The sequence below is a fragment of the Polyodon spathula genome, chromosome 3 (genome assembly GCF_017654505.1).
Source record: "Polyodon spathula isolate WHYD16114869_AA chromosome 3, ASM1765450v1, whole genome shotgun sequence".
Lineage (NCBI taxonomy): Eukaryota > Metazoa > Chordata > Actinopteri > Acipenseriformes > Polyodontidae > Polyodon > Polyodon spathula.
In genome coordinates, this window is record NC_054536.1 from 550,898 (window position 1) to 574,845 (window position 23,948).

Consider the following 23,948-nt stretch of genomic DNA (forward strand, 5'->3'; position numbering starts at 1 on the left):
CTGGTTTTTTTGTTTTTTTTTCTGTCATACTATGTATAGTAGTAACTCACCAGTACTTGCACACTTAAGTTGTTCCACCTTCTGGGGTTTTTTCTGTGGAGCCACAATTCTGTTTTAAATCCTCTGTATCTTAACTGTAATGCAGCTTTTAAATCCCGCTAACAAGCCTCCATCCTGACTGGAATCTCGTTTTAAGTCTCGCAAGTGGAGTCTCCAATAGAAATGTAGGATTGTGCTGTCACTCAGTAGTTGGTGTGGGTGTAAAGTATTCAGAACGAATCAATCTTTTAAACGGATTAAGGCAGATTGAAATTAACTACAGCTGTATCTGTTACACTTTCACTGATGCAGCCCTGGCTATATCTGTTACACCTTCACTGATGCAGCTCTGTGCAGCCCTGGCTGGCACTGTAGTGCACAGGGGTGTAAAAATGAGTATCACCGAGCGGAGGCCCCGTGGGGGCTCTGCTGAGCTCTGAGTGCTGGCTGTGTTTGACTGCACCGAGCGGGAGGCCCCGTGGGGGCTCTGCTGAGCTCTGAGTGCTGGCTGTGTTTGACTGCACCGAGCGGGAGGCCCCGTGGGGGCTCTGCTGAGCTCTGAGTGCTGGCTGTGTTTGAGTGCAGAAGGCTTGTTTGTGGAGGAGCTGCTGGAATGGAATGTTGTGCTCATGCAGGCAGAGTGTGGTTTCCTGTCTCTCGCCCCCTCGTCCAGCCTGAACATGAAGAGACGCGGAGGGGACTGGTCTCTTTAGACGCACAGGGGGAAGGAGCAACACATACACTAATGCTATCTTGCAGTAGCTCTAACATATTGTAAAAATACTGGAAATTACAGTATATCCTTCAGCTATTGTATTTTGCCCACCCCTGAAGTCCCAGGTAGATGTTGTGGGTAGGTGTTTTAGCACAGTTGATTTCATTAGCTCGTCAGTCATGGCAGTGTAAACATGTCATTTCATTTAATGCAGTGCCTTTTAAAAATGAAAACACTACCCTTAGCCTAATCATTTCATTTATTAGCCTTAGTAAATGTATAATAGTTTTCATCTAATTAATTTTTTTATTGACATGTGAAGAAAAGGATTTAAGTGACCAGTTCTGCTGTGTTGATTATTAACAAATTATTGTCCTACCAAAGTAATGTCTGCTTACGTACAGCAGATGGAAATGGAAATGTGGCTTGATTTACAAACAATCATCTGAGTGATTTTGGGCCATGCTATAGAGCTCTCTTAAGGAGGTACTGTTCTTTGCAAGCTTACAACAGCGTGGGGCTGCAGACAAGCTGCAAAGGATTCAAAATTGTACATTTCTCTTCCTTATTCAAAGCTTTTTTTTTTCATTTGACTCCCCAGATTTTTGAGTAATTGGACCAGCCTCCTTGCCTTAAAACCAAATTTGTGCACAAGTGCAACCTTGCTGTAACTGCCAGGGCTGGAGTTGACTGCACACTGCAGCATAGTTTTTAGATTCAGCCCTTTCTTGTGAAGGGGTGCGGTTTTTGGACTGGGCATTCCTGCTGTAGCTGAAAGCTTAAAACAAAGATTTGTGTTGTTTGTGCACAAAAAGTACTCGAGCAGTCTGAACGGTTCTGAGTGTAATCCTGAAGTCATGTTGTTGACAGTAGCCTAGGTAATAGACTTTACAGTATTTAAACCTGGCCAGTTGTGTTAATGGAACCTATGAAATGTACTCGTATTGATTTTAAAACACTGGCTAACACTTTCAGGCTGAAACGTGTTAAAACAGATCTGCAGTGGGAAAGCAGGGATGGATATAGGACCCCCCCTGCATAGCAGTTGAAGACACATGTGAGCTTGTTACCTGTACACTGTGGATAGTCAGGCTTGTAGTAAAACCAGGAACGGGTGAAACTACCATGCACTAGGAGTCTTGTTACGTACCGAATTTGTAAACACAGCCAGCACTCTGAGCTGCTCAGAGCTCAGCGGAGTCCCCACGGGGTACCTAGTGATTCTGTGAAGTATATATATATATGTGTGTGTGTGTGTGTGTGTGCGTGCTTTTTAAAATATAATTTGTTACAGCTCTTAAACTTCCACATGATTTACTTGGTTTCAGATTTTGTTAACGGTATTTCAAATGTTAGAATATTGAAATCCAATTTAGAGGTGTCCTGAAACAGTACCTGCAGCAGTACATGTACTGCATGCCTTACACACAGTACAGTACTGTACCCTGGTAAATGAGACCACTACATTATTAAAGAGGAATTCTCAAGTGAAATCACAAAACAGATTCCTCCTCACTGCAGGGCTGGAGTTAGAGAGCCCGTTCCTCCTCCTCGCTGCAGGGCTGGAGTTAGAGCCTGTTCCTCCTCCTCGCTGCAGGGCTGGAGTTAGAGCCCGTTCCTCCTCCTCGCTGCAGGGCTGGAGTTAGAGCCCGTTCCTCCTCCTCGCTGCAGGGCTGGAGTTAGAGAGCCTGTTCCTCCTCCTTGCTCTAGGGCTGGAGTTAGAGCGCGTTCCTCCTCCTCGCTGCAGGGCTGGAGTTAGAGAGCCTGTTCCTCCTCCTCGCTGCAGGGCTGGAGTTAGAGCCTGTTCCTCCTCCTCGCTGCAGGGCTGGAGTTAGAGAGCCCGTTCCTCCTCCTCGCTGCAGGGCTGGAGTTAGAGAGCCCGTTCCTCCTCCTCGCTGCAGGGCTGGAGTTAGAGCCTGTTCCTCCTCCTCGCTGCAGGGCTGGAGTTAGAGCCCGTTCCTCCTCCTCGCTGCAGGGCTGGAGTTAGAGCCTGTTCCTCCTCCTCGCTGCAGGGCTGGAGTTAGAGCGCGTTCCTCCTCCTCGCTGCAGGGCTGGAGTTAGAGAGCCTGTTCCTCCTCCTTGCTCTAGGGCTGGAGTTAGAGCGCGTTCCTCCTCCTCGCTGCAGGGCTGGAGTTAGAGAGCCTGTTCCTCCTCCTTGCTGCAGGGCTGGTTAAAGAGATGAGGTCACTCTTCTCAAGTGGATTGCAGGCTGCCAGGGCTGGATCACAGGCAGAAAACCCCGGTGTGAATTTTAAACAGCCTGAGCAACGACATGATGAACAAGCCCCAAGGACTTTATTTACCAAAAGCCTCTTTAAAATCCAATTCTTTTTTTAAACATTTATTGCCAGGTTGTTTTCCTGTTTCTAGTTTATAGTCCTGTTAGGTACTTTATACATTGGCAGGTAGAAATAAAGACAGTTTGACCTTTGTACTGCAAGTTGTTTTTATATTGTTTACAGCAACATTGCTTGGCTGGTTTGTGGATTGAGATGAATACAGAGCTGCAGTGGTGCAGATTACATGCTCATGGCTGGCTTGTGGATTGAGATTAATACAGAGCTGCAGTGGTGCAGATTACATGCTCATTGCTGGCTTGTGGATTGAGATGAATACAGAGCTGCAGTGGTGCAGATTACATGCTAATGGCTGGTTTGTGGATTGAGATGAATACAGAGCTGCAGTGATTCAGATTACATGCTCATGGCTGGCTTGTGGATTGAGATGAATACAGAGCTGCAGTGGTGCAGATTACATGCTAATGGCTGGTTTGTGGATTGAGATTAATACAGAGCTGCAGTGGTGCAGATTACATGCTAATGGCTGGTTTGTGGATTGAGATGAATACTGAGCTGCAGTGGTGCAGATTACATGCTATGCTCACTCTCTTTGATGTCAGTGTGGTCCGTTCACTCTCGGGAGAGGAAAAACAAAAAATCCCCTAACCAAGTTATAGGGGAAATGAAACCTCTGAGAGTCCGTGGCTAAACTGACCTCCCTTCATCCAGATGGCTAGCTAAAGGTCGTCTTATGGTCACAGAGGGTTGTACAGTATTGTTCATGACAGCATCCAGTCTGTTCTTGAAGGTCTGTGCTTCAATAACTCTGTCTGGCAGCCTGCTCCAATGGTTCACCACCCTTTCTGTTAAAAAGCTCCTTCTCCCCTCGGTTCCGAGTATGCCCTTCTCCCCTCGGTTCCGGGTATGCCCTTCTCCCCTCGGTTCAGCGCTAATTACTAGAACTCAAAGTCTTTATTCCTTTTAGCCCTGTAATGCCCAACCCTGTCCTGCATATGAAAAAGTCTGACTTGTGAGGCTGGATTTACAAAATAATAATGTAGAGGAGTGTCTAAGCATCGTATCAGAGGAGATACAGGAATGAGCGTTACAGAGTTCAATAGTAATATAGAGGAGTGTCTAAGCGTCGTATCAGAGGAGATACAGGAATGAGCGTTACAGAGTTCAATAGTAATATAGAGGAGTGTCTAAGCGTCGTATCAGAGGAGATACAGGAATGAGCGTTACAGAGTTCAATAATAATATAGAGGAGTGTCTAAGCATCGTATCAGAGGAGATACAGGAATGAGCGTTACAGAGTTCAATAGTAATACAGAGGAGTGTCTAAGCGTCGTATCAGAGGAGATACAGGAATGAGCGTTACAGAGTTCAATAGTAATATAGAGGAGTGTCTAAGCGTCGTATCAGAGGAGATACAGGAATGAGCGTTACAGAGTTCAATAGTAATACAGAGGAGTGTCTAAGCGTCGTATCAGAGGAGATACAGGAATGAGCGTTACAGAGTTCAATAGTAATATAGAGGAGTGTCTAAGCGTCGTATCAGAGGAGATACAGGAATGAGCGTTACAGAGTTCAATAGTAATATAGAGGAGTGTCTAAGCATCGTATCAGAGGAGATACAGGAATGAGCGTTACAGAGTTCAATAATAATATAGAGGAGTGTCTAAGCATCGTATCAGAGGAGATACAGGAATGAGCATTACAGAGTTCAATAATAATATAGAGGAGTGTCTAAGCATCGTATCAGAGGAGATACAGGAATGAGCATTACAGAGTTCAATAATAATATAGAGGAGTGTCTAAGCGTCGTATCAGAGGAGATACAGGAATGAGCGTTACAGAGTTCAATAATAATATAGAGGAGTGTCTAAGCGTCGTATCAGAGAAGATACAGGAATGAGCGTTACAGAGTTCAATAGTAATACAGAGGAGTGTCTAAGCGTCGTATCAGAGGAGATACAGGAATGAGCGTTACAGAGTTCAATAGTAATATAGAGGAGTGTCTAAGCGTCGTATCAGAGGAGATACAGGAATGAGCGTTACAGAGTTCAATAATAATATAGAGGAGTGTCTAAGCGTCGTATCAGAGGAGATACAGGAATGAGCGTTACAGAGTTCAATAATATAGGGTTAATTTGCTGTATATTGTAAAAACGGTCCTGTTGTACTGCATCCTACACCAGGGCCTTGCTGAAATAAAGGAAGCAGTGGTTTCAGTGTAATTTGCGGCGCTTGTTTTGGGGTGGTTTCAGTGTAATTTGCAGGGCTTGTTTGGGGTGGTTTCAGTGTAATTTGCGGGGCTTGTTTGGGGTGGTTTCAGTGTAATTTGCGGGGCTTGTTTGGGCAGGGCTGGTTTCAGTGTAATTTGCGGGGCTTGTTTGGGGTGGTTTCAGTGTAATTTGCGGGGCTTGTTTGGGGTGGTTTCAGTGTAATTTGCGGGGCTTGTTTGGGGTGGTTTCAGTGTAATTTGCGGGGCTTGTTTGGGGTGGTTTCAGTGTAATTTGCGGGGCTTGTTTGGTGTGGTTTCAGTGTAATTTGCGGGGCTTGTTTGGTGTGGTTTCAGTGTAATTTGCGGGGCTTGTTTTGGGGTGGTTTCAGTGTAATTTGCGGGGCTTGTTTGGGGTGGTTTCAGTGTAATTTGCGGGGCTTGTTTTGGGGTGGTTTCAGTGTAATTTGCGGGGCTTGTTTGGGGTGGTTTCAGTGTAATTTGCGGGGCTTGTTTGGGGTGGTTTCAGTGTAATTTGCGGGGCTTGTTTGGGGTGGTTTCAGTGTAATTTGCGGGGCTTGTTTGGGTGGTTTCAGTGTAATTTGCGGGGCTTGTTTGGGGGTGGTTTCAGTGTAATTTGCGGGGCTTGTTTGGGGTGGTTTCAGTGTAATTTGCGGGGCTTGTTTGGTGTGGTTTCAGTGTAATTTGCGGGGCTTGTTTGGTGTGGTTTCAGTGTAATTTGCGGGGCTTGTTTGGTGTGGTTTCAGTGTAATTTGCGGGGCTTGTTTTGGGGTGGTTTCAGTGTAATTTGCGGGGCTTGTTTGGGGTGGTTTCAGTGTAATTTGCGGGGCTTGTTTGGGGTGGTTTCAGTGTAATTTGCGGGGCTTGTTTGGTGTGGTTTCAGTGTAATTTGCGGGGCTTGTTTGGGGTGGTTTCAGTGTAATTTGCGGGGCTTGTTTGGGGTGGTTTCAGTGTAATTTGCGGGGCTTGTTTGGGGTGGTTTCAGTGTAATTTGCGGGGCTTGTTTTGGGGTGGTTTCAGTGTAATTTGCGGGGCTTGTTTGGGGTGGTTTCAGTGTAATTTGCGGGGCTTGTTTGGTGTGGTTTCAGTGTAATTTGCGGGGCTTGTTTGGGGTGGTTTCAGTGTAATTTGCGGGGCTTGTTTTGGGGTGGTTTCAGTGTAATTTGCGGGGCTTGTTTGGGGTGGTTTCAGTGTAATTTGCGGGGCTTGTTTGGTGTGGTTTCAGTGTAATTTGCGGGGCTTGTTTGGTGTGGTTTCAGTGTAATTTGCGGGGCTTGTTTGGGGTGGTTTCAGTGTAATTTGCGGGGCTTGTTTGGTGGTGGTTTCAGTGTTTCAGTGTAATTTGCGGGGCTTGTTTGGGGTGGTTTCAGTGTAATTTGCGGGGCTTGTTTGGGGTGGTTTCAGTGTAATTTGCGGGGCTTGTTTGGGGTGGTTTCAGTGTAATTTGCGGGGCTTGTTTGGGGTGGTTTCAGTGTAATTTGCGGGGCTTGTTTTGGGGTGGTTTCAGTGTAATTTGCGGGGCTTGTTTGGGGTGGTTTCAGTGTAATTTGCGGGGCTTGTTTGGGGTGGTTTCAGTGTAATTTGCGGGGCTTGTTTGGGGTGGTTTCAGTGTAATTTGCGGGGCTTGTTTGGGGTGGTTTCAGTGTAATTTGCGGGGCTTGTTTTGGGGTGGTTTCAGTGTAATTTGCGGGGCTTGTTTGGTGTGGTTTCAGTGTAATTTGCGGGGCTTGTTTGAGGTGGTTTCAGTGTAATTTGCAGGGCTTGTTTGGTGTGGTTTCAGTGTAATTTGCGGGGCTTGTTTGGTGTGGTTTCAGTGTAATTTGCGGGGCTTGTTTGGGGTGGTTTCAGTGTAATTTGCGGGGCTTGTTTGGGGTGGTTTCAGTGTAATTTGCGGGGCTTGTTTGGGGTGGTTTCAGTGTAATTTGCGGGGCTTGTTTTGGGGTGGTTTCAGTGTAATTTGCGGGGCTTGTTTGGGGTGGTTTCAGTGTAATTTGCGGGGCTTGTTTGGGGTGGTTTCAGTGTAATTTGCGGGGCTTGTTTGGGGTGGTTTCAGTGTAATTTGCGGCGCTTGTTTTGGGGTGGTTTCAGTGTAATTTGCGGGGCTTGTTTTGGGGTGGTTTCAGTGTAATTTGCGGGGCTTGTTTGGGGTGGTTTCAGTGTAATTTGCGGCGCTTGTTTTGGGGTGGTTTCAGTGTAATTTGCGGGGCTTGTTTTGGGGTGGTTTCAGTGTAATTTGCGGGGCTTGTTTGGGGTGGTTTCAGTGTAATTTGCGGGGCTTGTTTTGGGGTGGTTTCAGTGTAATTTGCAGGGCTTGTTTGGGGTGGTTTCAGTGTAATTTGCGGGGCTTGTTTGGTGTGGTTTCAGTGTAATTTGCGGGGCTTGTTTGGGGTGGTTTCAGTGTAATTTGCGGGGCTTGTTTTGGGGTGGTTTCAGTGTAATTTGCGGGGCTTGTTTGGGGTGGTTTCAGTGTAATTTGCGGGGCTTGTTTGGGGTGGTTTCAGTGTAATTTGCGGGGCTTGTTTGGGGGTGGTTTCAGTGTAATTTGCGGGGCTTGTTTGGGGTGGTTTCAGTGTAATTTGCGGGGCTTGTTTGGGGTGGTTTCAGTGTAATTTGCGGCGCTTGTTTTGGGGTGGTTTCAGTGTAATTTGCGGCGCTTGTTTTGGGGTGGTTTCAGTGTAATTTGCGGGGCTTGTTTTGGGGTGGTTTCAGTGTAATTTGCGGGGCTTGTTTTGGGGTGGTTTCAGTGTAATTTGCGGGGCTTGTTTGGGGTGGTTTCAGTGTAATTTGCGGGGCTTGTTTTGGGGTGGTTTCAGTGTAATTTGCGGCGCTTGTTTGGGGTGGTTTCAGTGTAATTTGCGGGGCTTGTTTGGGGTGGTTTCAGTGTAATTTGCGGCGCTTGATCTGGTTGTTTTCCACAGGTGTGAAGGTATTGATATTTGTGTTTGTTTTCCATGTACAGTTTCCCAGTCGAACAGCTGCTTAAAGAAGCAGAGGAGTAGAAGCATCTTCAGCACCTTGCTCTGCTGCTTCCGGAGCAACAATGCAGAGCCGCCCTCCTGTAACAGCAGCAGCAGCAGCTCCCTCCCCGCGCCTGCGGAGGAGAACGGGACGCTTCCCAAGGTAGGACTGTGTGTCTCCCAGTGTGAGACAGGACTGTACTAGTGTACCGAGACCACACTCTCCATGGGTTCACAGCCCTAAAGACACGCGCTGTACAGTACTGTAATAAAAAAAAAAATGAGCCCACACTCTGATCTGAAATTCATTTTGAAGGCTTCTTTTTTTTTTTTTTAACTTGCTTAAATATTTAACTTCCTTTGTTATTTTAAGAGGTGAGGCAGACAAAAAGCACACATGTTCAAGTCCAGACACGGCACAAGCACAGAGTATATTTAACAAAGGTATCTGTTTAAAACAGGAAGAATTTCAAGTAGCAATTCATTGTGCTTTTAGACAGTGCTGTCCAACAGGTAGTGTAGAGCAGGTGAGCAGATCACCAATAGTTTATAAATCAATGACCTGCACTAGATCTGAATAGTTTATAAATCAATGACCTGCACTAGATCTGAATAGTTTATAAATCAATGACCTGCACTAGATCTGAATAGTTTATAAATCAATGACCTGCACTAGATCTGAATAGTTTATAAATCAATGACCTGCACTAGATCTGAATAGTTTATAAATCAATGACCTGCACTAGATCTGAATAGTTTATAAATCAATGACCTGCACTAGATCTGAATAGTTTATAAATCAATGACCTGCACTAGATCTGAATAGTTTATAAATCAATGACCTGCACTAGATCTGAAAAGTTTATAAATCAATGACATGCACTAGATCTGAATAGTTTATAAATCAATGACCTGCACTAGATATGAATAGTTTATAAATCAATGACTTGCACTAGATCTGAATAGTTTATAAATCAATGACCTGCACTAGATCTGAATAGTTTATAAATCAATGACCTGCACTAGATCTGAAAAGTTTATAAATCAATGACATGCACTAGATCTGAAAAGTTTATAAATCAATGACATGCACTAGATCTGAATAGTTTATAAATCAATGACCTGCACTAGATCTGCACACTGAACACTGTGAAATACAGCAGCGAAAGAGAATTTGCCACAATACCAAGTTTATACAAAAAATGAGTCAGAATCACTGAGGATGGTCTTGAATTGACAGAAACATTTGCACTTTTCACTCCTGCACTGTTTTTTTTTTTTAGCACATTTTGCCGGATTATATTTTTGGATAAACTTGTCATTCTTTTTTGCTGTCATGTGGAGTAATGTTCAGTATGTGGATCTAGTGCATGTCTGCAGTGCATAAATAAGGCACTGAATAGGCAGACCGTGCCGCTGCGCTGGGAAGATGAGCAGGATTATCTCTAGCTACAGCAGCAACTCATCCAATTAGATATAGATCAACACAACATGAAAACGAGGTGCTGTATCAGTGCATGGCTGTCAAATATTAACATGAAGCAGAACAGCTGAGAAGGGCTCTCACAGTAATGACATAACTGAGTGGATTCATTCTCTTCCTTGATCATGTCTCAAGAAATAAGCTGGAAACTTGGCTGCTGTACTATATTGCTAGTACTGTGTTTGATCTTTGTGGTCCTGAAATGTCATTGGCATGTACGTTTGATCTCCACAAATGTACAAGTGACACCTGATCATTGCCTCCCTTTCCAGTGCAGTACATGGTGCTTACTCTAAAACAGGCTGCGGTGTGCAACAAACACCCCACAAAATAACACTTTGTGCACACACAACATGTGCACACAGTTAATACACCTGGGATTTCACACGAAACAGCACCCAACTACAGTAGCATTTGCTCAAATGAAATTGAGGGAATTTGCACAATTTAATAATAATAATAATGACGGTGATGATGATGATGATGACGGTGATGATGATGATGGTGGTGATGATGATGATAATAGTAATAATGATGATGAGGATAATGGTGATGGTGGTGATGATAATAATAATGATGATGATGATGATGATGACTGTGATGATGATAAGGATGGTGATGATAATAATAATGATGTTGATGATGGTGGTGATGATGGTGATGATAATAATAATGTTGATGATGATGATGACTGTGATGCTGATGGTGGTGATGATGATGATGATCGTGATGGTGGTGATGATGATGATCGTGATGATGGTGGTGAGGATGATGATGATGATGATCGTGATGATGGTGGTGAGGATGATGATCGTGATGATGATGATGGTGATGATAATAATAATAATGATGATGATGATGAGGATAATGGTGATGATGATGATGGTGCTGATGATGATGGTGGTGATGATGGTGATGATAATAATAATGATGATGAGGATGATGATGATGAGGAGGAGGATGATGATGATGATGATGATGATGATGATGACTGTGATGATAAGGATGGTGACGGTGATGCTGATGGTGGTGTGATGATGATAATGAGGATGATGATGACGTTGATGATGGTGATGATCATGATGGTGATGAGATGGTGATGGTGGTGGTGAGGATGATGGTGATGATGATCGTGATGATGGTGGTGATGATGACGATCGTAATGGTGGTGGTGGTGAGGATGATGATGGTGATGATGATGATGGTGGTGGTGAGGATGATGATGATGATCATGATGATCGTGATGATGATGATGATGATGATGATGATGATGATGATTTGTGATGAGGATGATGAATGGTGATGATGATGCCGTGCTGGGTATTGGAGGTGTGTGGTCTTGAAGGAAGCGACTCTTAGTGACAGAATCCTGCAGGGATACACAGTGATAAACAGTATAGTATACACTGGAGACATCAATACATTTAGTTTGCTACAGAACAAATGTACAGAATGCATGCATGCATGCAGTAAATGCATTCTTCATTCTGCATAGTTACTGCTTCCACGCATTGTACACAGTAATGGAATGTGCATTGTGAAGACTGTTAATACTTTGAGTTTGTAGATCCAGTGTGTTTGTAATTCGTTTGCAGGCTGTTCTTATCTCTATCTCTATCTATCTATCTGTGTGTGTGTGTACATTATTTGTCTTCCCTGATTGTTGTTGTTTTTCTCTGTTTCCATTCCCCAGTGTGAGCAGGTGCAGGTCATTGCAGCCCCCAGTGTATGTACAGTATTATCCTTTTCATCATTGCTCTTTTGCATGCTGCCTTTGCAAATTGCCTGTTGTGTCCATCAATGGATTTGTCTGTTTTTTGTTCTTTGTCTTGAAAGCTGCAGTGTCCCTTCAAACTCCCATGTTACTAGCAGTGGTGTCATCCTGAATCTGAAGGCACCGGAACACCACTCCAAATATACATTCTTAAACGGGAATTATTCTCCAAATTCTTCTTTTGAAGCGTTATCTTGGCGGTTCACTGTCATTACAGCAGCCGCTTCAATGCATGCCGTTCTGGGAAGAGCTTCGCTTGTGTTTGGGTTTACAGTCAGAGTCGATGCACTGCAAAGATGTACTTCGTAATGGAAGTTCCCAATAATCTTTTCATTGCATTAAGAGGACTACAGTAAAGACTGAATCAAACAGCTGTGCTCGACATGTGAGTCATCTCACTTAGCTTGCATATTAAATTTCAGCCGGATACACCACTACTGCCTTATACAGTAGCAACCTGTTTATTATAGAATAAGCTGTCAATTTCTACAGTATGGGGCACTACACCTTTAGCTTTAACAAAAGCAAAAACAAAGAACAGAAACACTAAATAAATGACTAACTGATTACTACGCGTGTGCTTGAGCTTGGGGTACTCCTGCCATCACCTGTCAAGCTGTCACTGAGCAGGTGATCATAGCTCATTGCGAGAGTTTGGTACTGAAGTGCACAGTAAGCTGTCACTGAGCAGGTGATCATAGCTCATTGAGAGAGTTTGGTACTGAAGTGCACAGTAAGCTGTCACTGAGCAGGTGATCATAGCTCATTGCGAGAGTTTGGTACTGAAGTGCACAGTAAGCTGTCACTGAGCAGGTGATCATAGCTCATTGAGAGAGTTTGGTACTGAAGTGCACAGTAAGCTGTCACTGAGCAGGTGATCATAGCTCATTGCGAGAGTTTGGTACTGAAGTGCACAGTAAGCTGTCACTGAGCAGGTGATCATAGCTCATTGCGAGAGTTTGGTACTGAAGTGCACAGTAAGCTGTCACTGAGCAGGTGATCATAGCTCATTGAGAGAGTTTGGTACTGAAGTGCACAGTAAGCTGTCACTGGGCAGGTGATCATAGCTCATTGAGAGAGTTTGGTACTGAAGTGCACAGTAAGCTGTCACTGAGCAGGTGATCATAGCTCATTGCGAGAGTTTGGTACTGAAGTGCACAGTAAGCTGTCACTGAGCAGGTGATCATAGCTCATTGCGAGAGTTTGGTACTGAAGTGCACAGTAAGCTGTCACTGAGCAGGTGATCATAGCTCATTGCGAGAGTTTGGTACTGAAGTGCACAGTAAGCTGTCACTGAGCAGGTGATCATAGCTCATTGAGAGAGTTTGGTACTGAAGTGCACAGTAAGCTGTCACTGAGCAGGTGATCATAGCTCATTGCGAGAGTTTGGTACTGAAGTGCACAGTAAGCTGTCACTGAGCAGGTGATCATAGCTCATTGAGAGAGTTTGGTACTGAAGTGCACAGTAAGCTGTCACTGAGCAGGTGATCATAGCTCATTGCGAGAGTTTGGTACTGAAGTGCACAGTAAGCTGTCACTGAGCAGGTGATCATAGCTCATTGCGAGAGTTTGGTACTGAAGTGCACAGTAAGCTGTCACTGAGCAGGTGATCATAGCTCATTGCGAGAGTTTGGTACTGAAGTGCGCAGTACACTATGACTAACTTTAACAAACCGTTGCTTTAAGTTGTGAATGCAGAAGACGCATGCCTTCCTAGGAGTGGCATTTTTTGGAGGTTTTAAAGGGAAAGAGCAAGGCTACATTACAAGCCTGTGTGCTATCTCATTTTTTAGAGGTTTTAAAGAGAGAGAGAGGGAGCGATGCTACATTACAAGCCTGTGGGGGCGGTGTCTTGTTTTAAAGGGAGAGAGTAAGGCTGTATTACACGCCTGTGTGTGCAGTCTCATTTTTCAGAGGTTTTAAAGAAAAAGAGAGAGCGAGGCTGTATTACACGCCTGTGTGTGCAGTCTCATTTTTCAGAGGTTTTAAAGAGAGAGAGAGAGCGAGGCTGTATTACACGCCTGTGTGTGCTGTCTCATTTGTCTAAGTTCAGAATACTGTAGATGTAATGCAGTGGTGGGCAAAGTGGGCCCTTCCAGTCCAGATCTGTGTTCTGACAACACTTAAACCTCCAATTCAGGGGTACTGATATGATACTCAATAACTTGAATTGCCCTTCCAGGACTGGAACTGCCCTGCTGTGCCCTGAAGTAAGAACTAAAAAGTGGTGTTTTTTTCATGTGTTTTTTTTTTTTCAAATTAACAATATTTGTTTGTAGCGTTACCAATCTCCTCCTGATCGTGTACCTTACTTTCCTCTCTCTCTCCTCTCTCTCTCTCTCTCTCTCTCTCTCTCTCTCTCTCTCTCTCTCTTTCTGAAAGGGTGTTGAGGGGAGGTCACATCAGGTGTCATCACTCATTCAAACATGTAATGTCATGCCCCCTACATTTTAATGTTTTTTATTCCAGCCAGGCTACAGTAAGCAGCAGTTAATAAAAAAGCCGTGCCATCCTGCACTGTACCTTCTCTAGTAAGCAGGCCCTCCGACGAGGTCCTGAGCCCCAGGAATGTTTTATATTCCCTTGCCATGCTGACACGGGGTAGCTGGGCAAAGTGCTGCCCCGTGTTTCCTTAACTATACAGCTCAGCCATGTCTGTTTGTATTGCTACTGTAGCACTCATTTAGAATACATATGTTGAGCCAGAAGTTGTATACAATGTAATGCTTGTTGCATGTTCCACTGCATCAAGCATCAGTGCTTGTTGGGAAGAGCCTGTTCAGTTTAAGTTTGAGATTCACTAAAACCTGCTTTCTTTATGCTGGAGATCAATGCAATGCCACATAGTGTTCTGAGCACTGTGTCTGAAAAGCTGGGTAATTTAGTAGGTGAGTCTGTTGCGCAGCTTGCTGCTTGAAAGCCTACAGGGTGCTATGGAAGATTCTGTTAACTAAAAGAAAGGGGTGGGGTAGATAATTAAACATGCATTCTGCCTCAGGACATGCCCTCTGATCAGTGCACTACCAGGGCCTCTGGACTAATGCCAAGAAAAAGCAGAATTGTAATTGTACCATTCATTAACTTGCAGAAGGATGGACTGCAATAAAAAAAAAAACACATACACACACACACACAGAGAAAATGGAGGCCAGTCTGTAAAAACATTAAGGAAATATATACACAGCCGTGCCAATGTAATAAGCTTCAAACAGTACAATATTGCGCAATGATGACCAGGTTATTAAACCCTTCGACAGACACCACGTTACAGAAAGAGCAGCACTGTATCATCGACCTCCCTTCACTGCCGGGGTTAAACACGAAGAGAAGCGTGGAATTAAAGAGCATCGTCTACCTCCCTTCACTGTCAGGGTTAAACACGAAGAGAAGCGTGGAATTAAAGAGCATCGTCTACCTCCCTTCACTGTCGGGGTTAAACACGAAGAGAAGCGTGGAATTAAAGAGCATCGTCTACCTCCCTTCACTGTCGGGGTTAAACACGAAGAGAAGCGTGGAATTAAAGAGCATCGTCTACCTCCCTTCGCTGTCGGGGTTAAACACGAAGAGAAGCGTGGAATTAAAGAGCATCGTCTACCGCCCTTCGCTGCCGGGGTTAAACACGAAGAGAAGCGTGGAATTAAAGAGCATCGTCTACCTCCCTTCGCTGCCGGGGTTAAACGCGAAGAGAAGCGTGGAATTAAAGAGCATCGTCTACCTCCCTTCGCTGCCGGGGTTAAACGCGAAGAGAAGCGTGGAATTAAAGAGCATCGTCTACCTCCCTTCGCTGCCGGGGTTAAACGCGAAGAGAAGCGTGGAATTAAAGAGCATCGTCTACCTCCCTTCGCTGCCGGGGTTAAACGCGAAGAGAAGCGTGGAATTAAAGAGCATCGTCTACCTCCCTTCGCTGCCGGGGTTAAACGCGAAGAGAAGCGTGGAATTAAAGAGCATCGTCTACCTCCCTTCGCTGCCGGGGTTAAACGCGAAGAGAAGCGTGGAATTAAAGAGCATCGTCTACCTCCCTTCGCTGTCGGGGTTAAACGCGAAGAGAAGCGTGGAATTAAAGAGCATCGTCTACCTCCCTTCGCTGTCGGGGTTAAACGCGAAGAGAAGCGTGGAATTAAAGAGCATCGTCTACCTCCCTTCGCTGCCGGGGTTAAACGCGAAGAGAAGCGTGGAATTAAAGAGCATCGTCTACCTCCCTTCGCTGTCGGGGTTAAACGCGAAGAGAAGCGTGGAATTAAAGAGCATCGTCTACCTCCCTTCGCTGTCGGGGTTAAACGCGAAGAGAAGCGTGGAATTAAAGAGCATCGTCTACCTCCCTTCGCTGCCGGGGTTAAACGCGAAGAGAAGCGTGGAATTAAAGAGCATCGTCTACCTCCCTTCGCTGCCGGGGTTAAACGCGAAGAGAAGCGTGGAATTAAAGAGCATCGTCTACCTCCCTTCGCTGTCGGGGTTAAACGCGAAGAGAAGCGTGGAATTAAAGAGCATCGTCTACCTCCCTTCGCTGTCGGGGTTAAACGCGAAGAGAAGCGTGGAATTAAAGAGCATCGTCTACCTCCCTTCGCTGTCGGGGTTAAACGCGAAGAGAAGCGTGGAATTAAAGAGCATCGTCTACCTCCCTTCGCTGCCGGGGTTAAACGCGAAGAGAAGCGTGGAATTAAAGAGCATCGTCTACCTCCCTTCGCTGTCGGGGTTAAACGCGAAGAGAAGCGTGGAATTAAAGAGCATCGTCTACCTCCCTTCGCTGTCGGGGTTAAACGCGAAGAGAAGCGTGGAATTAAAGAGCATCGTCTACCTCCCTTCGCTGTCGGGGTTAAACGCGAAGAGAAGCGTGGAATTAAAGAGCATCGTCTACCTCCCTTCGCTGTCGGGGTTAAACGCGAAGAGAAGCGTGGAATTAAAGAGCATCGTCTACCTCCCTTCGCTGTCGGGGTTAAACGCGAAGAGAAGCGTGGAATTAAAGAGCATCGTCTACCTCCCTTCGCTGTCGGGGTTAAACGCGAAGAGAAGCGTGGAATTAAAGAGCATCGTCTACCTCCCTTCGCTGTCGGGGTTAAACGCGAAGAGAAGCGTGGAATTAAAGAGCATCGTCTACCTCCCTTCGCTGTCGGGGTTAAACGCGAAGAGAAGCGTGGAATTAAAGAGCATCGTCTACCTCCCTTCGCTGTCGGGGTTAAACGCGAAGAGAAGCGTGGAATTAAAGAGCATCGTCTACCTCCCTTCGCTGTCGGGGTTAAACGCGAAGAGAAGCGTGGAATTAAAGAGCATCGTCTACCTCCCTTCGCTGTCGGGGTTAAACGCGAAGAGAAGCGTGGAATTAAAGAGCATCGTCTACCTCCCTTCGCTGTCGGGGTTAAACGCGAAGAGAAGCGTGGAATTAAAGAGCATCGTCTACCTCCCTTCGCTGTCGGGGTTAAACGCGAAGAGAAGCGTGGAATTAAAGAGCATCGTCTACCTCCCTTCGCTGTCGGGGTTAAACGCGAAGAGAAGCGTGGAATTAAAGAGCATCGTCTACCTCCCTTCGCTGTCGGGGTTAAACGCGAAGAGAAGCGTGGAATTAAAGAGCATCGTCTACCTCCCTTCGCTGTCGGGGTTAAACGCGAAGAGAAGCGTGGAATTAAAGAGCATCGTCCAAAACACGAAGAGAAGCGTGGATTAAAGAGCATCGTCTACCTCCCTTCGCTGTCGGGGTTAAACGCGAAGAGAAGCGTGGAATTAAAGAGCATCGTCTACCTCCCTTCACTGTCGGGGTTAAACACGAAGAGAAGCGTGGAATTAAAGAGCATCGTCTACCTCTTCACTGTCGGGGTTAAACATGAAGAGAAACATGGAAATTTTATTGGGGGCTTCTCCCCCAAGGAAAGGTCATTTGTCTTATATCTGTTAACACTAGTGGCACGTACTGTGTCTAAATAATAACATTCAATGCAGATGTAATGTGAGTATTTGAAACTAGTAAACGCCCTCATTGCGTAACAATGTTGTGAATTCCATATTTGCCTTCACTTTTAAACATCGCATGCATCAGTATACATTTTCAATACTGAAGTGATTCCACTCTTTTCACACAAGCTCTGTCCGCTCCACTCTGTGCTTTGTGTATTGTTGTTGCTGTTGATTACTGGGGAGCAGCGTGGACAGGTAGAACCTGAGAGCTCCAGCATGGTTTCTCACATGTCTTCAACTTTACATTGACTTCCAGCCTCCAGAGAAATTCCTCCTCCCTGAGATCAACACATCAGATTATGGCAGGAAGTGTGTGGTGATCGACTTGGATGAAACTTTGGTGCACAGTTCTTTTAAGGTAACATTTAATGTCTCCTTCATGAAAATGTGCTTTTGTCTTATTTTTGTCATAAACGCAAGCAGATCAGATAATGTCAGTAATTATTGATCTTGGCTGTAACAGTATTAACTTAACATGATGTCCAAGTTTGTTTAATAAACCACCTTATAAAAGTGTCCCACAGTAAAAGCACAGCAAAGTGTAATAAAGCACAGTGACAGCATGGTAAAGAATAGCAAGGATCTGGCTCCCAAGTGGTGCATCCGGTAAAGGCTCTCCGTGTGGAGTGAAGGATGTGCCCTGTAGCTTGGACGGTTCGAGTCCAGGCTATTCCATTGCCGACCGTGGATGGGAGCTCCCAGGGGGTGGCTCACAATTGGCAGTGCCGCCCTGGGGGTGGGGGGATTAGGTCAGCCAGGGTGTCCTCTGCTCACCGCGCACCAACGACCCCTGTAGTCTGGCCGGGCACCTGCAGGCTTGCCCTAATGAATGGGGCTGAGTTTTAACAGTTAAAGTGAAAGTCGCAGCTTGCAAAACAACACCGAGATAGACTTTGTCGTCTTTTTTTTTTTTTTTCAAAACTGTTTATTTACTGCAGTGTAGTGAGTTTCTGTAATGCTTAAAGATAGCGGCCGACAATTACGTACGAGAGAATAAAGATTTGCGGCACATAAAATATCCAGCACTACTTTGATTTATTTATTTATTTTGACCAGATCTGCTCAGAATGCTGCTCATAGTGCTTTCGTCACTGACACCCACTTCCTTTAGAGACTGCTGTAGCATTTCAGACATTCCAAATTGGGTGAAAAATACAGAAGCTTGGTGTCTTAAAATATCACTGCAGGATTTTCCCACACTGAAAATTGCAGATATAAGAACATAAGAAAGGTTACATCCAAGAGGAGGCCATTTGACCCATCTTGCTCGTTTGGTTGTTAGTAGCTTATTGATCCCAGAATCTCATCAGGCAGCTTCTTGAAGGATCCCAGGGTGTCGGCTTCAACAACATTACTGGGGAGTTGATTCCAGACTCCCACAATTCTCTGTGTAAAAAAGTGCCTCCTATTTTCTGTTCTGAATGCCCCTTTGTCTAATCTCCATTTGTGACCCCTGGTCCTTGTTTCTTTTTTCAGGTCAAAAAGTCCCTTGGTTGCATTGTCAATACCTTTTAGAATTTTGAATGCTTGAATCGGATCGCCGCATAGTCGTCGTTGTTCAAGACTGAATAGATATAATTCTTTTAGCCTGTCTGCATATGTCATGCCTTTTAAACTCGGAATAATTCTGGTCGCTCTTCTTTACACTCTTCCTAGATCAGAAATATCCTTTTTGTAGCGAGATGACCAGAACTGAACACAATATTCTAGATCTTACTAATGGATTGTAAAGTTTTAATGTTACTTGCCTTGATTTAAATTCAGCACTTTTCACAATACATCTGAGCATCTTGTTGGCATTTTTCATAACTTCCCTATGGCAGGAGCAACTTGGAAAATGCGCGATTCCCGCGATCCTGCGCCGAAATTCAAGGCCTGAATGCAATGTAACTGATAAATACAGTATTTATCAATGGTAGCCAACATGACTTTCACAGTGTTAATTCCCTGCAATGGCAATGGTATCATTTTTATATATTTCCTAATTTAGACTACGGATCCCCCTTAATCCTGTGTTCTCAAATCTGTGTGAAGTCGTGTACATTTAGATGAATGCATCATTTACTGTTAATTTGGACATATTGCAATAAACTGCCTAGATGGCGAACAGACTAAAATCTAAAACTCTGAAAATCACATTGATTGCTTGTTGTCTAAATCCAGTTTAACTTTATGGAGGGTTTTAGTCATCTGTGTGCTCAAACAGCACCCCTGGTCATCCTAGAAACGTCAGCTTAAAACAGTCAGGAAAATCACGGCTCTGACAAGCCCGTCTAAGATAAGGTCACCCTTTGGAAATCTACCCCTGTGTGTCTTTCTTCTCACACTATACAGTCACTGATACCCATTGTATTTAACCGATGGATTGATGTCTGTGATTATGAAGACCTCTGAATGCGAGTGCACTGGCTTTGTGCCTATGGGTATTTCACATGTAACTTCCAGCTGACTTGTCCAAGGTCATGCTGAGTGTGTGTGTTACACGAGATTCAAACCCATCCTCTTCAGGATATTCATGTTTATTTATCTGTTATGCACCAGACCAGACTAATCATTCCGAAGCGTGACTGAGAACATTCTTAAGCAAGGCATCCAAGTGAAGCTGGATCTTTGCATTGTGCCGACTGTGACATTGGCTTTGCTCATGGAACTTGCTGCCTGTGTTCAATCCCCAGTAAACTTTGTGTACTGTACTGTAGGAGCAGTGATATAGAAAGTGGTTAGCTCTAAACATGGGCTGAGCTCCAGCAGTTCAATTCAGAATCTAGACTGTTTGTGAAGCGCATTGGCACCCCCTCCTGGCATGCCATACTTATTTCTACTTGAAGTGTTCCTGAACAGGCTGTAGCTTTTAAAACATAACACATTACTTTCCATAGCTTTCTGCTTTGTTGTATGTATTCCTGGAATGTATTTTTCAACATACTCACGATTGTTTTGATATTTTATGTTAACATATCCCTGGTCATAAATCAATTTTTCAAAATGCTAAACTTTAGGTGAGGAGGCAGGATCAATGAAATGTTTCTGAACTTTGGGAGAGGAGTCGGGATCAATGAAATGTGTCTGAACTTTGGATACAGTGATCCTAATAATGATCTGCAGTCAGACTCTGGTTTAGTGTCAGTCTTGGTTTGAGCACAGTGATCCTAATAATGATCTGCAGTCAGACTCTGGTTTAGTGTCAGTCTTGGTTTGAGCACAGTGATCCTAATAATGATCTGCAGTCAGACTCTGGTTTAGTGTCAGTCTTGGTTTGAGCACAGTATATACACAAACCTTTTTGTATTTTGTATTTAAAGTGATTGTAGTAGCTAACTTTTTTTTTTAAATTGTATTTGTTTGCTACATCCACTTTTTAAAAGCCTGTCTGCATCCTCTTATTTCAAACTCTTTTGTCAGCCTTAGAAAGTAATCAAAACAAATTGAAATTGAAATGTGATGTGCTGTAGCCTTGTCTGTATTTGCATACATCTATTATTTATTTGATTTTTTAAAATTTAGGCCTGGTTTTCTCTGCAATTTAGTGTACCCAATTATTATCTGTATCCTCGGCACAGCGATCACAACTCCACCGCCGACTCGGGGAGCATCTTCTGAAACGTGCTCCTGCCAATCTTTCATTTTACCTGCTGCGTATCCACAGCGAGGAGACCTATACCGCTGGAGGACAACCACTGCAGAACCACAGGTGCCCTATCGGTCACGGTGAACCATGGATTCCCCTGCCGACCTAAGCCCTCTCGGCCAATTGTGCGCCGCCCCCTGGGAACTCCCGGTCACGGTAGTTGGACTCGAACCTGCTATCCCCAGACTATAGGGCACATCCTGCACTCCACGTGGAGCGCCTTTACTGGATGCACCACTTGGGACCCCCTGGCACCTCCTTTTGAAAGCAGTGTGCTGTATCTCAGAGTCATGTCAGATATTGGGTAGAATGAGGGCTGAAGGGGACGATAATGTGTGTTACTGGAGGTACTGTATTTAACACTGGTACATTGCTCACTTCTCAGTGCTAAATAAAAACATGCAGGGCAGGCACTTACTGTGTGATTTAAATACATACATGCAGAATAACGCTGCATTGGGGTTTCCTGCCTGACGTTCTTTGAGAGCAGTTCTTTCTATTTCTTGAACTCGTTTTTCTTTCTTGACAGCCTATTAGCAATGCTGATTTCATCGTTCCTGTAGAGATTGATGGCACGGTCCACCAGGTGAGAGCTCTCTTTAAACCATGTATACAGCACTGCAAGCCATTTAGCAAACGCTTTCAGAATGGAACATTTTGCAGGTTTCAAATCATTGGGTTATTAATAATAATAATATTGATGATGATGATGACGATGATAATATCACTATAGTATATCATACATTCGGGGACACTTGGCTTTCGTCCCATTTCAGTGCCTGAATTGCACTGCAGTTCTGTTACCAAAAGTTAAATCCATAGAAAATAACAGCGCTTTTCTGCTTAGCATTGTCTTCAGAGCTGATGAAGGCAATGCTAAGCTAACACAAAGTGTTTTTTTAACAAGTAAAGTAATTTGATATGTGAGTTGCAGGGTTTCCTTTACTTTTTATTTTGATATTGTTTCTAACCCTACGTGCCACAGCTGACGTTTATGATGTCACGCCAGTTCTGATCTGTTTTGAGTATTCTAAAAATAACAAATAAATACATTTTAAAAATAAAAACACCACTTGCAGCACAGCCTTCTCCCAGGGAGTAAACAGAAGCTCTGTTTTATGTACGAATCTATATTAATAATTGTATCTCCTTTTAACTTTGCACTGCAAATGCCCAGAGTCAGCAAAAGAAAAGAAAGAGGGTGAATGAGAGCAAGAAAGAACAACACCTCAAACACATCGAAGGGGTTCAGTCAGGTTTCCCACAATCCCAAGCAGAGGACGGTTGTCCTTTCCAGCGACTGATACAGAGGTTGTCTGTGGGTGGAGTCTTGAGACACTGTGCACACTGGCTAGGATACAAACAAGGTGGTGCCCTGCTGCAGACCTGTGCTGCTTGTCAGGGGCACTGTCCCTTCTTAACCCTACTGAGGACAGCATGAAGACTCTTCAGGGCCCCTGCACTGCTTGTGGCTTGTTTAGGTTACACTGACGCAGGAGAAGCTGTGACCTGGTTCAAGTAATCCAGGATAGGCTGTGTGCTTCCAGATTGGCCTGTTCTCCATTACTTGCACTAGGGGTCGGCTGTGACACAGCAGAGAGACGAGAAGACCATGCAGAATGCCGGAGGAAGATTCATTAATTTATTCATTTACTTGCAGATGCCTTCATGGATATTTTTTTACTACATCAAAGATACTTTATCAGGAACAGTGACTTGAAACCTGGTTCCAGGAGACAGGGAGACCTAGCTTGATGCAACTGCTGTGTCAAACCCCAAGTCTCCCCTGGTGTGCTGTGCAGTGGCCTGAAGCCAAGTTCCAAGCCACAAATGTTTCCTAAGTTTAAGACTGTTGGACTGTAATAAAGAAGGTGTTTTGATAAGTGTTTTCTTTTTTTGTTTTTTATTTGAAGTCAGTACTTGATACATTTTTTTAACCGAGACAAATGATCTGTAATAATAATGTAACCAGCTCCTGGTCTGACCTTGGTTGGGTTTTTATACCTTCACACTGAAACTTCAGTTCTGTGTACTGTTTAAACCCCAATTCTGACAAGACTTTGAGAGCTGAAGATGACATGTACTTGCAACAAGGGCTTCATTTACTATGACCGTCCAGTTACACAAGCTGGTGACAGAGTTGACCTGCAAAAGCAAGTCACAATCTCACGTCCCTCAGCCCTTGCACGTGTGTTAACAGGATTGATCTTTGTTGCAGGTTTACGTATTGAAACGGCCGCATGTTGACACATTTCTGCAGAAGATGGGGGAACTCTTTGAATGTGTTCTCTTCACAGCTAGCCTAGCCAAGGTGAGTCACTTCATCATTAGAATGAATATATATATATATATATATATATATATATATATATATATATATATATATATATATATATATATACACACACACACACACACAGAGCTCTGGAAAAAATTGAGACCACTGCAAAATTATCAGTTTCTCTGGTTTTACTATTTATAGGTATGTGTTTGGGTAAAATGAACATTTTTGTTTTATTCTATAAACTACTGACAACATTTCTCCCAAATTCCAAATAAAAATATTGTCATTTAGAGCATTTATTTGCAGAAAATGACAACTGGTCACAGTAACAAAAAGATGCAGTGTTGTCATACCTCCAATAATGCAAAGAAAATAAGTTCATATTCATTTTTAAACAACACAATACTAATGTTGTAACTTAGGAAGAGTTCAGAAATCAATATTTGGTGGAATAACCCTGATTTTCAAGCCAGTCTTTCACATTGATGTTGGGTGACTTTATGCCACTCCTGGTGCAAAAATTCAAGCAGCTCGGCTTTGTTTGATGGCTTGTGACCATCCATCTTCCTCTTGATCACGTTCCAGAGGTTTTCAATGG

At 44.2% G+C, this 23,948-nt stretch overlaps 1 protein-coding gene across 2 annotated transcripts in view; it reads left to right on the forward strand.

Annotated features, from left to right (window-relative positions):
- Window positions 1–23,948, forward strand: part of LOC121309804 (CTD small phosphatase-like protein) — a 47,071-nt gene that overhangs the window by 20,037 nt on the left and 3,086 nt on the right. Inside the window, exons 2-6 of one of the 2 annotated variants that reach the window (XM_041242968.1) lie at window positions 8,238–8,398; window positions 11,412–11,444; window positions 17,695–17,796; window positions 21,596–21,652; window positions 23,285–23,377. In XM_041242968.1, coding sequence (XP_041098902.1) covers window positions 8,238–8,398; window positions 11,412–11,444; window positions 17,695–17,796; window positions 21,596–21,652; window positions 23,285–23,377 — 446 coding nt within the window. The remainder of the gene's footprint in view (window positions 1–8,237; window positions 8,399–11,411; window positions 11,445–17,694; window positions 17,797–21,595; window positions 21,653–23,284; window positions 23,378–23,948) is intronic. The other variant, XM_041242969.1, reaches the window with a different exon arrangement.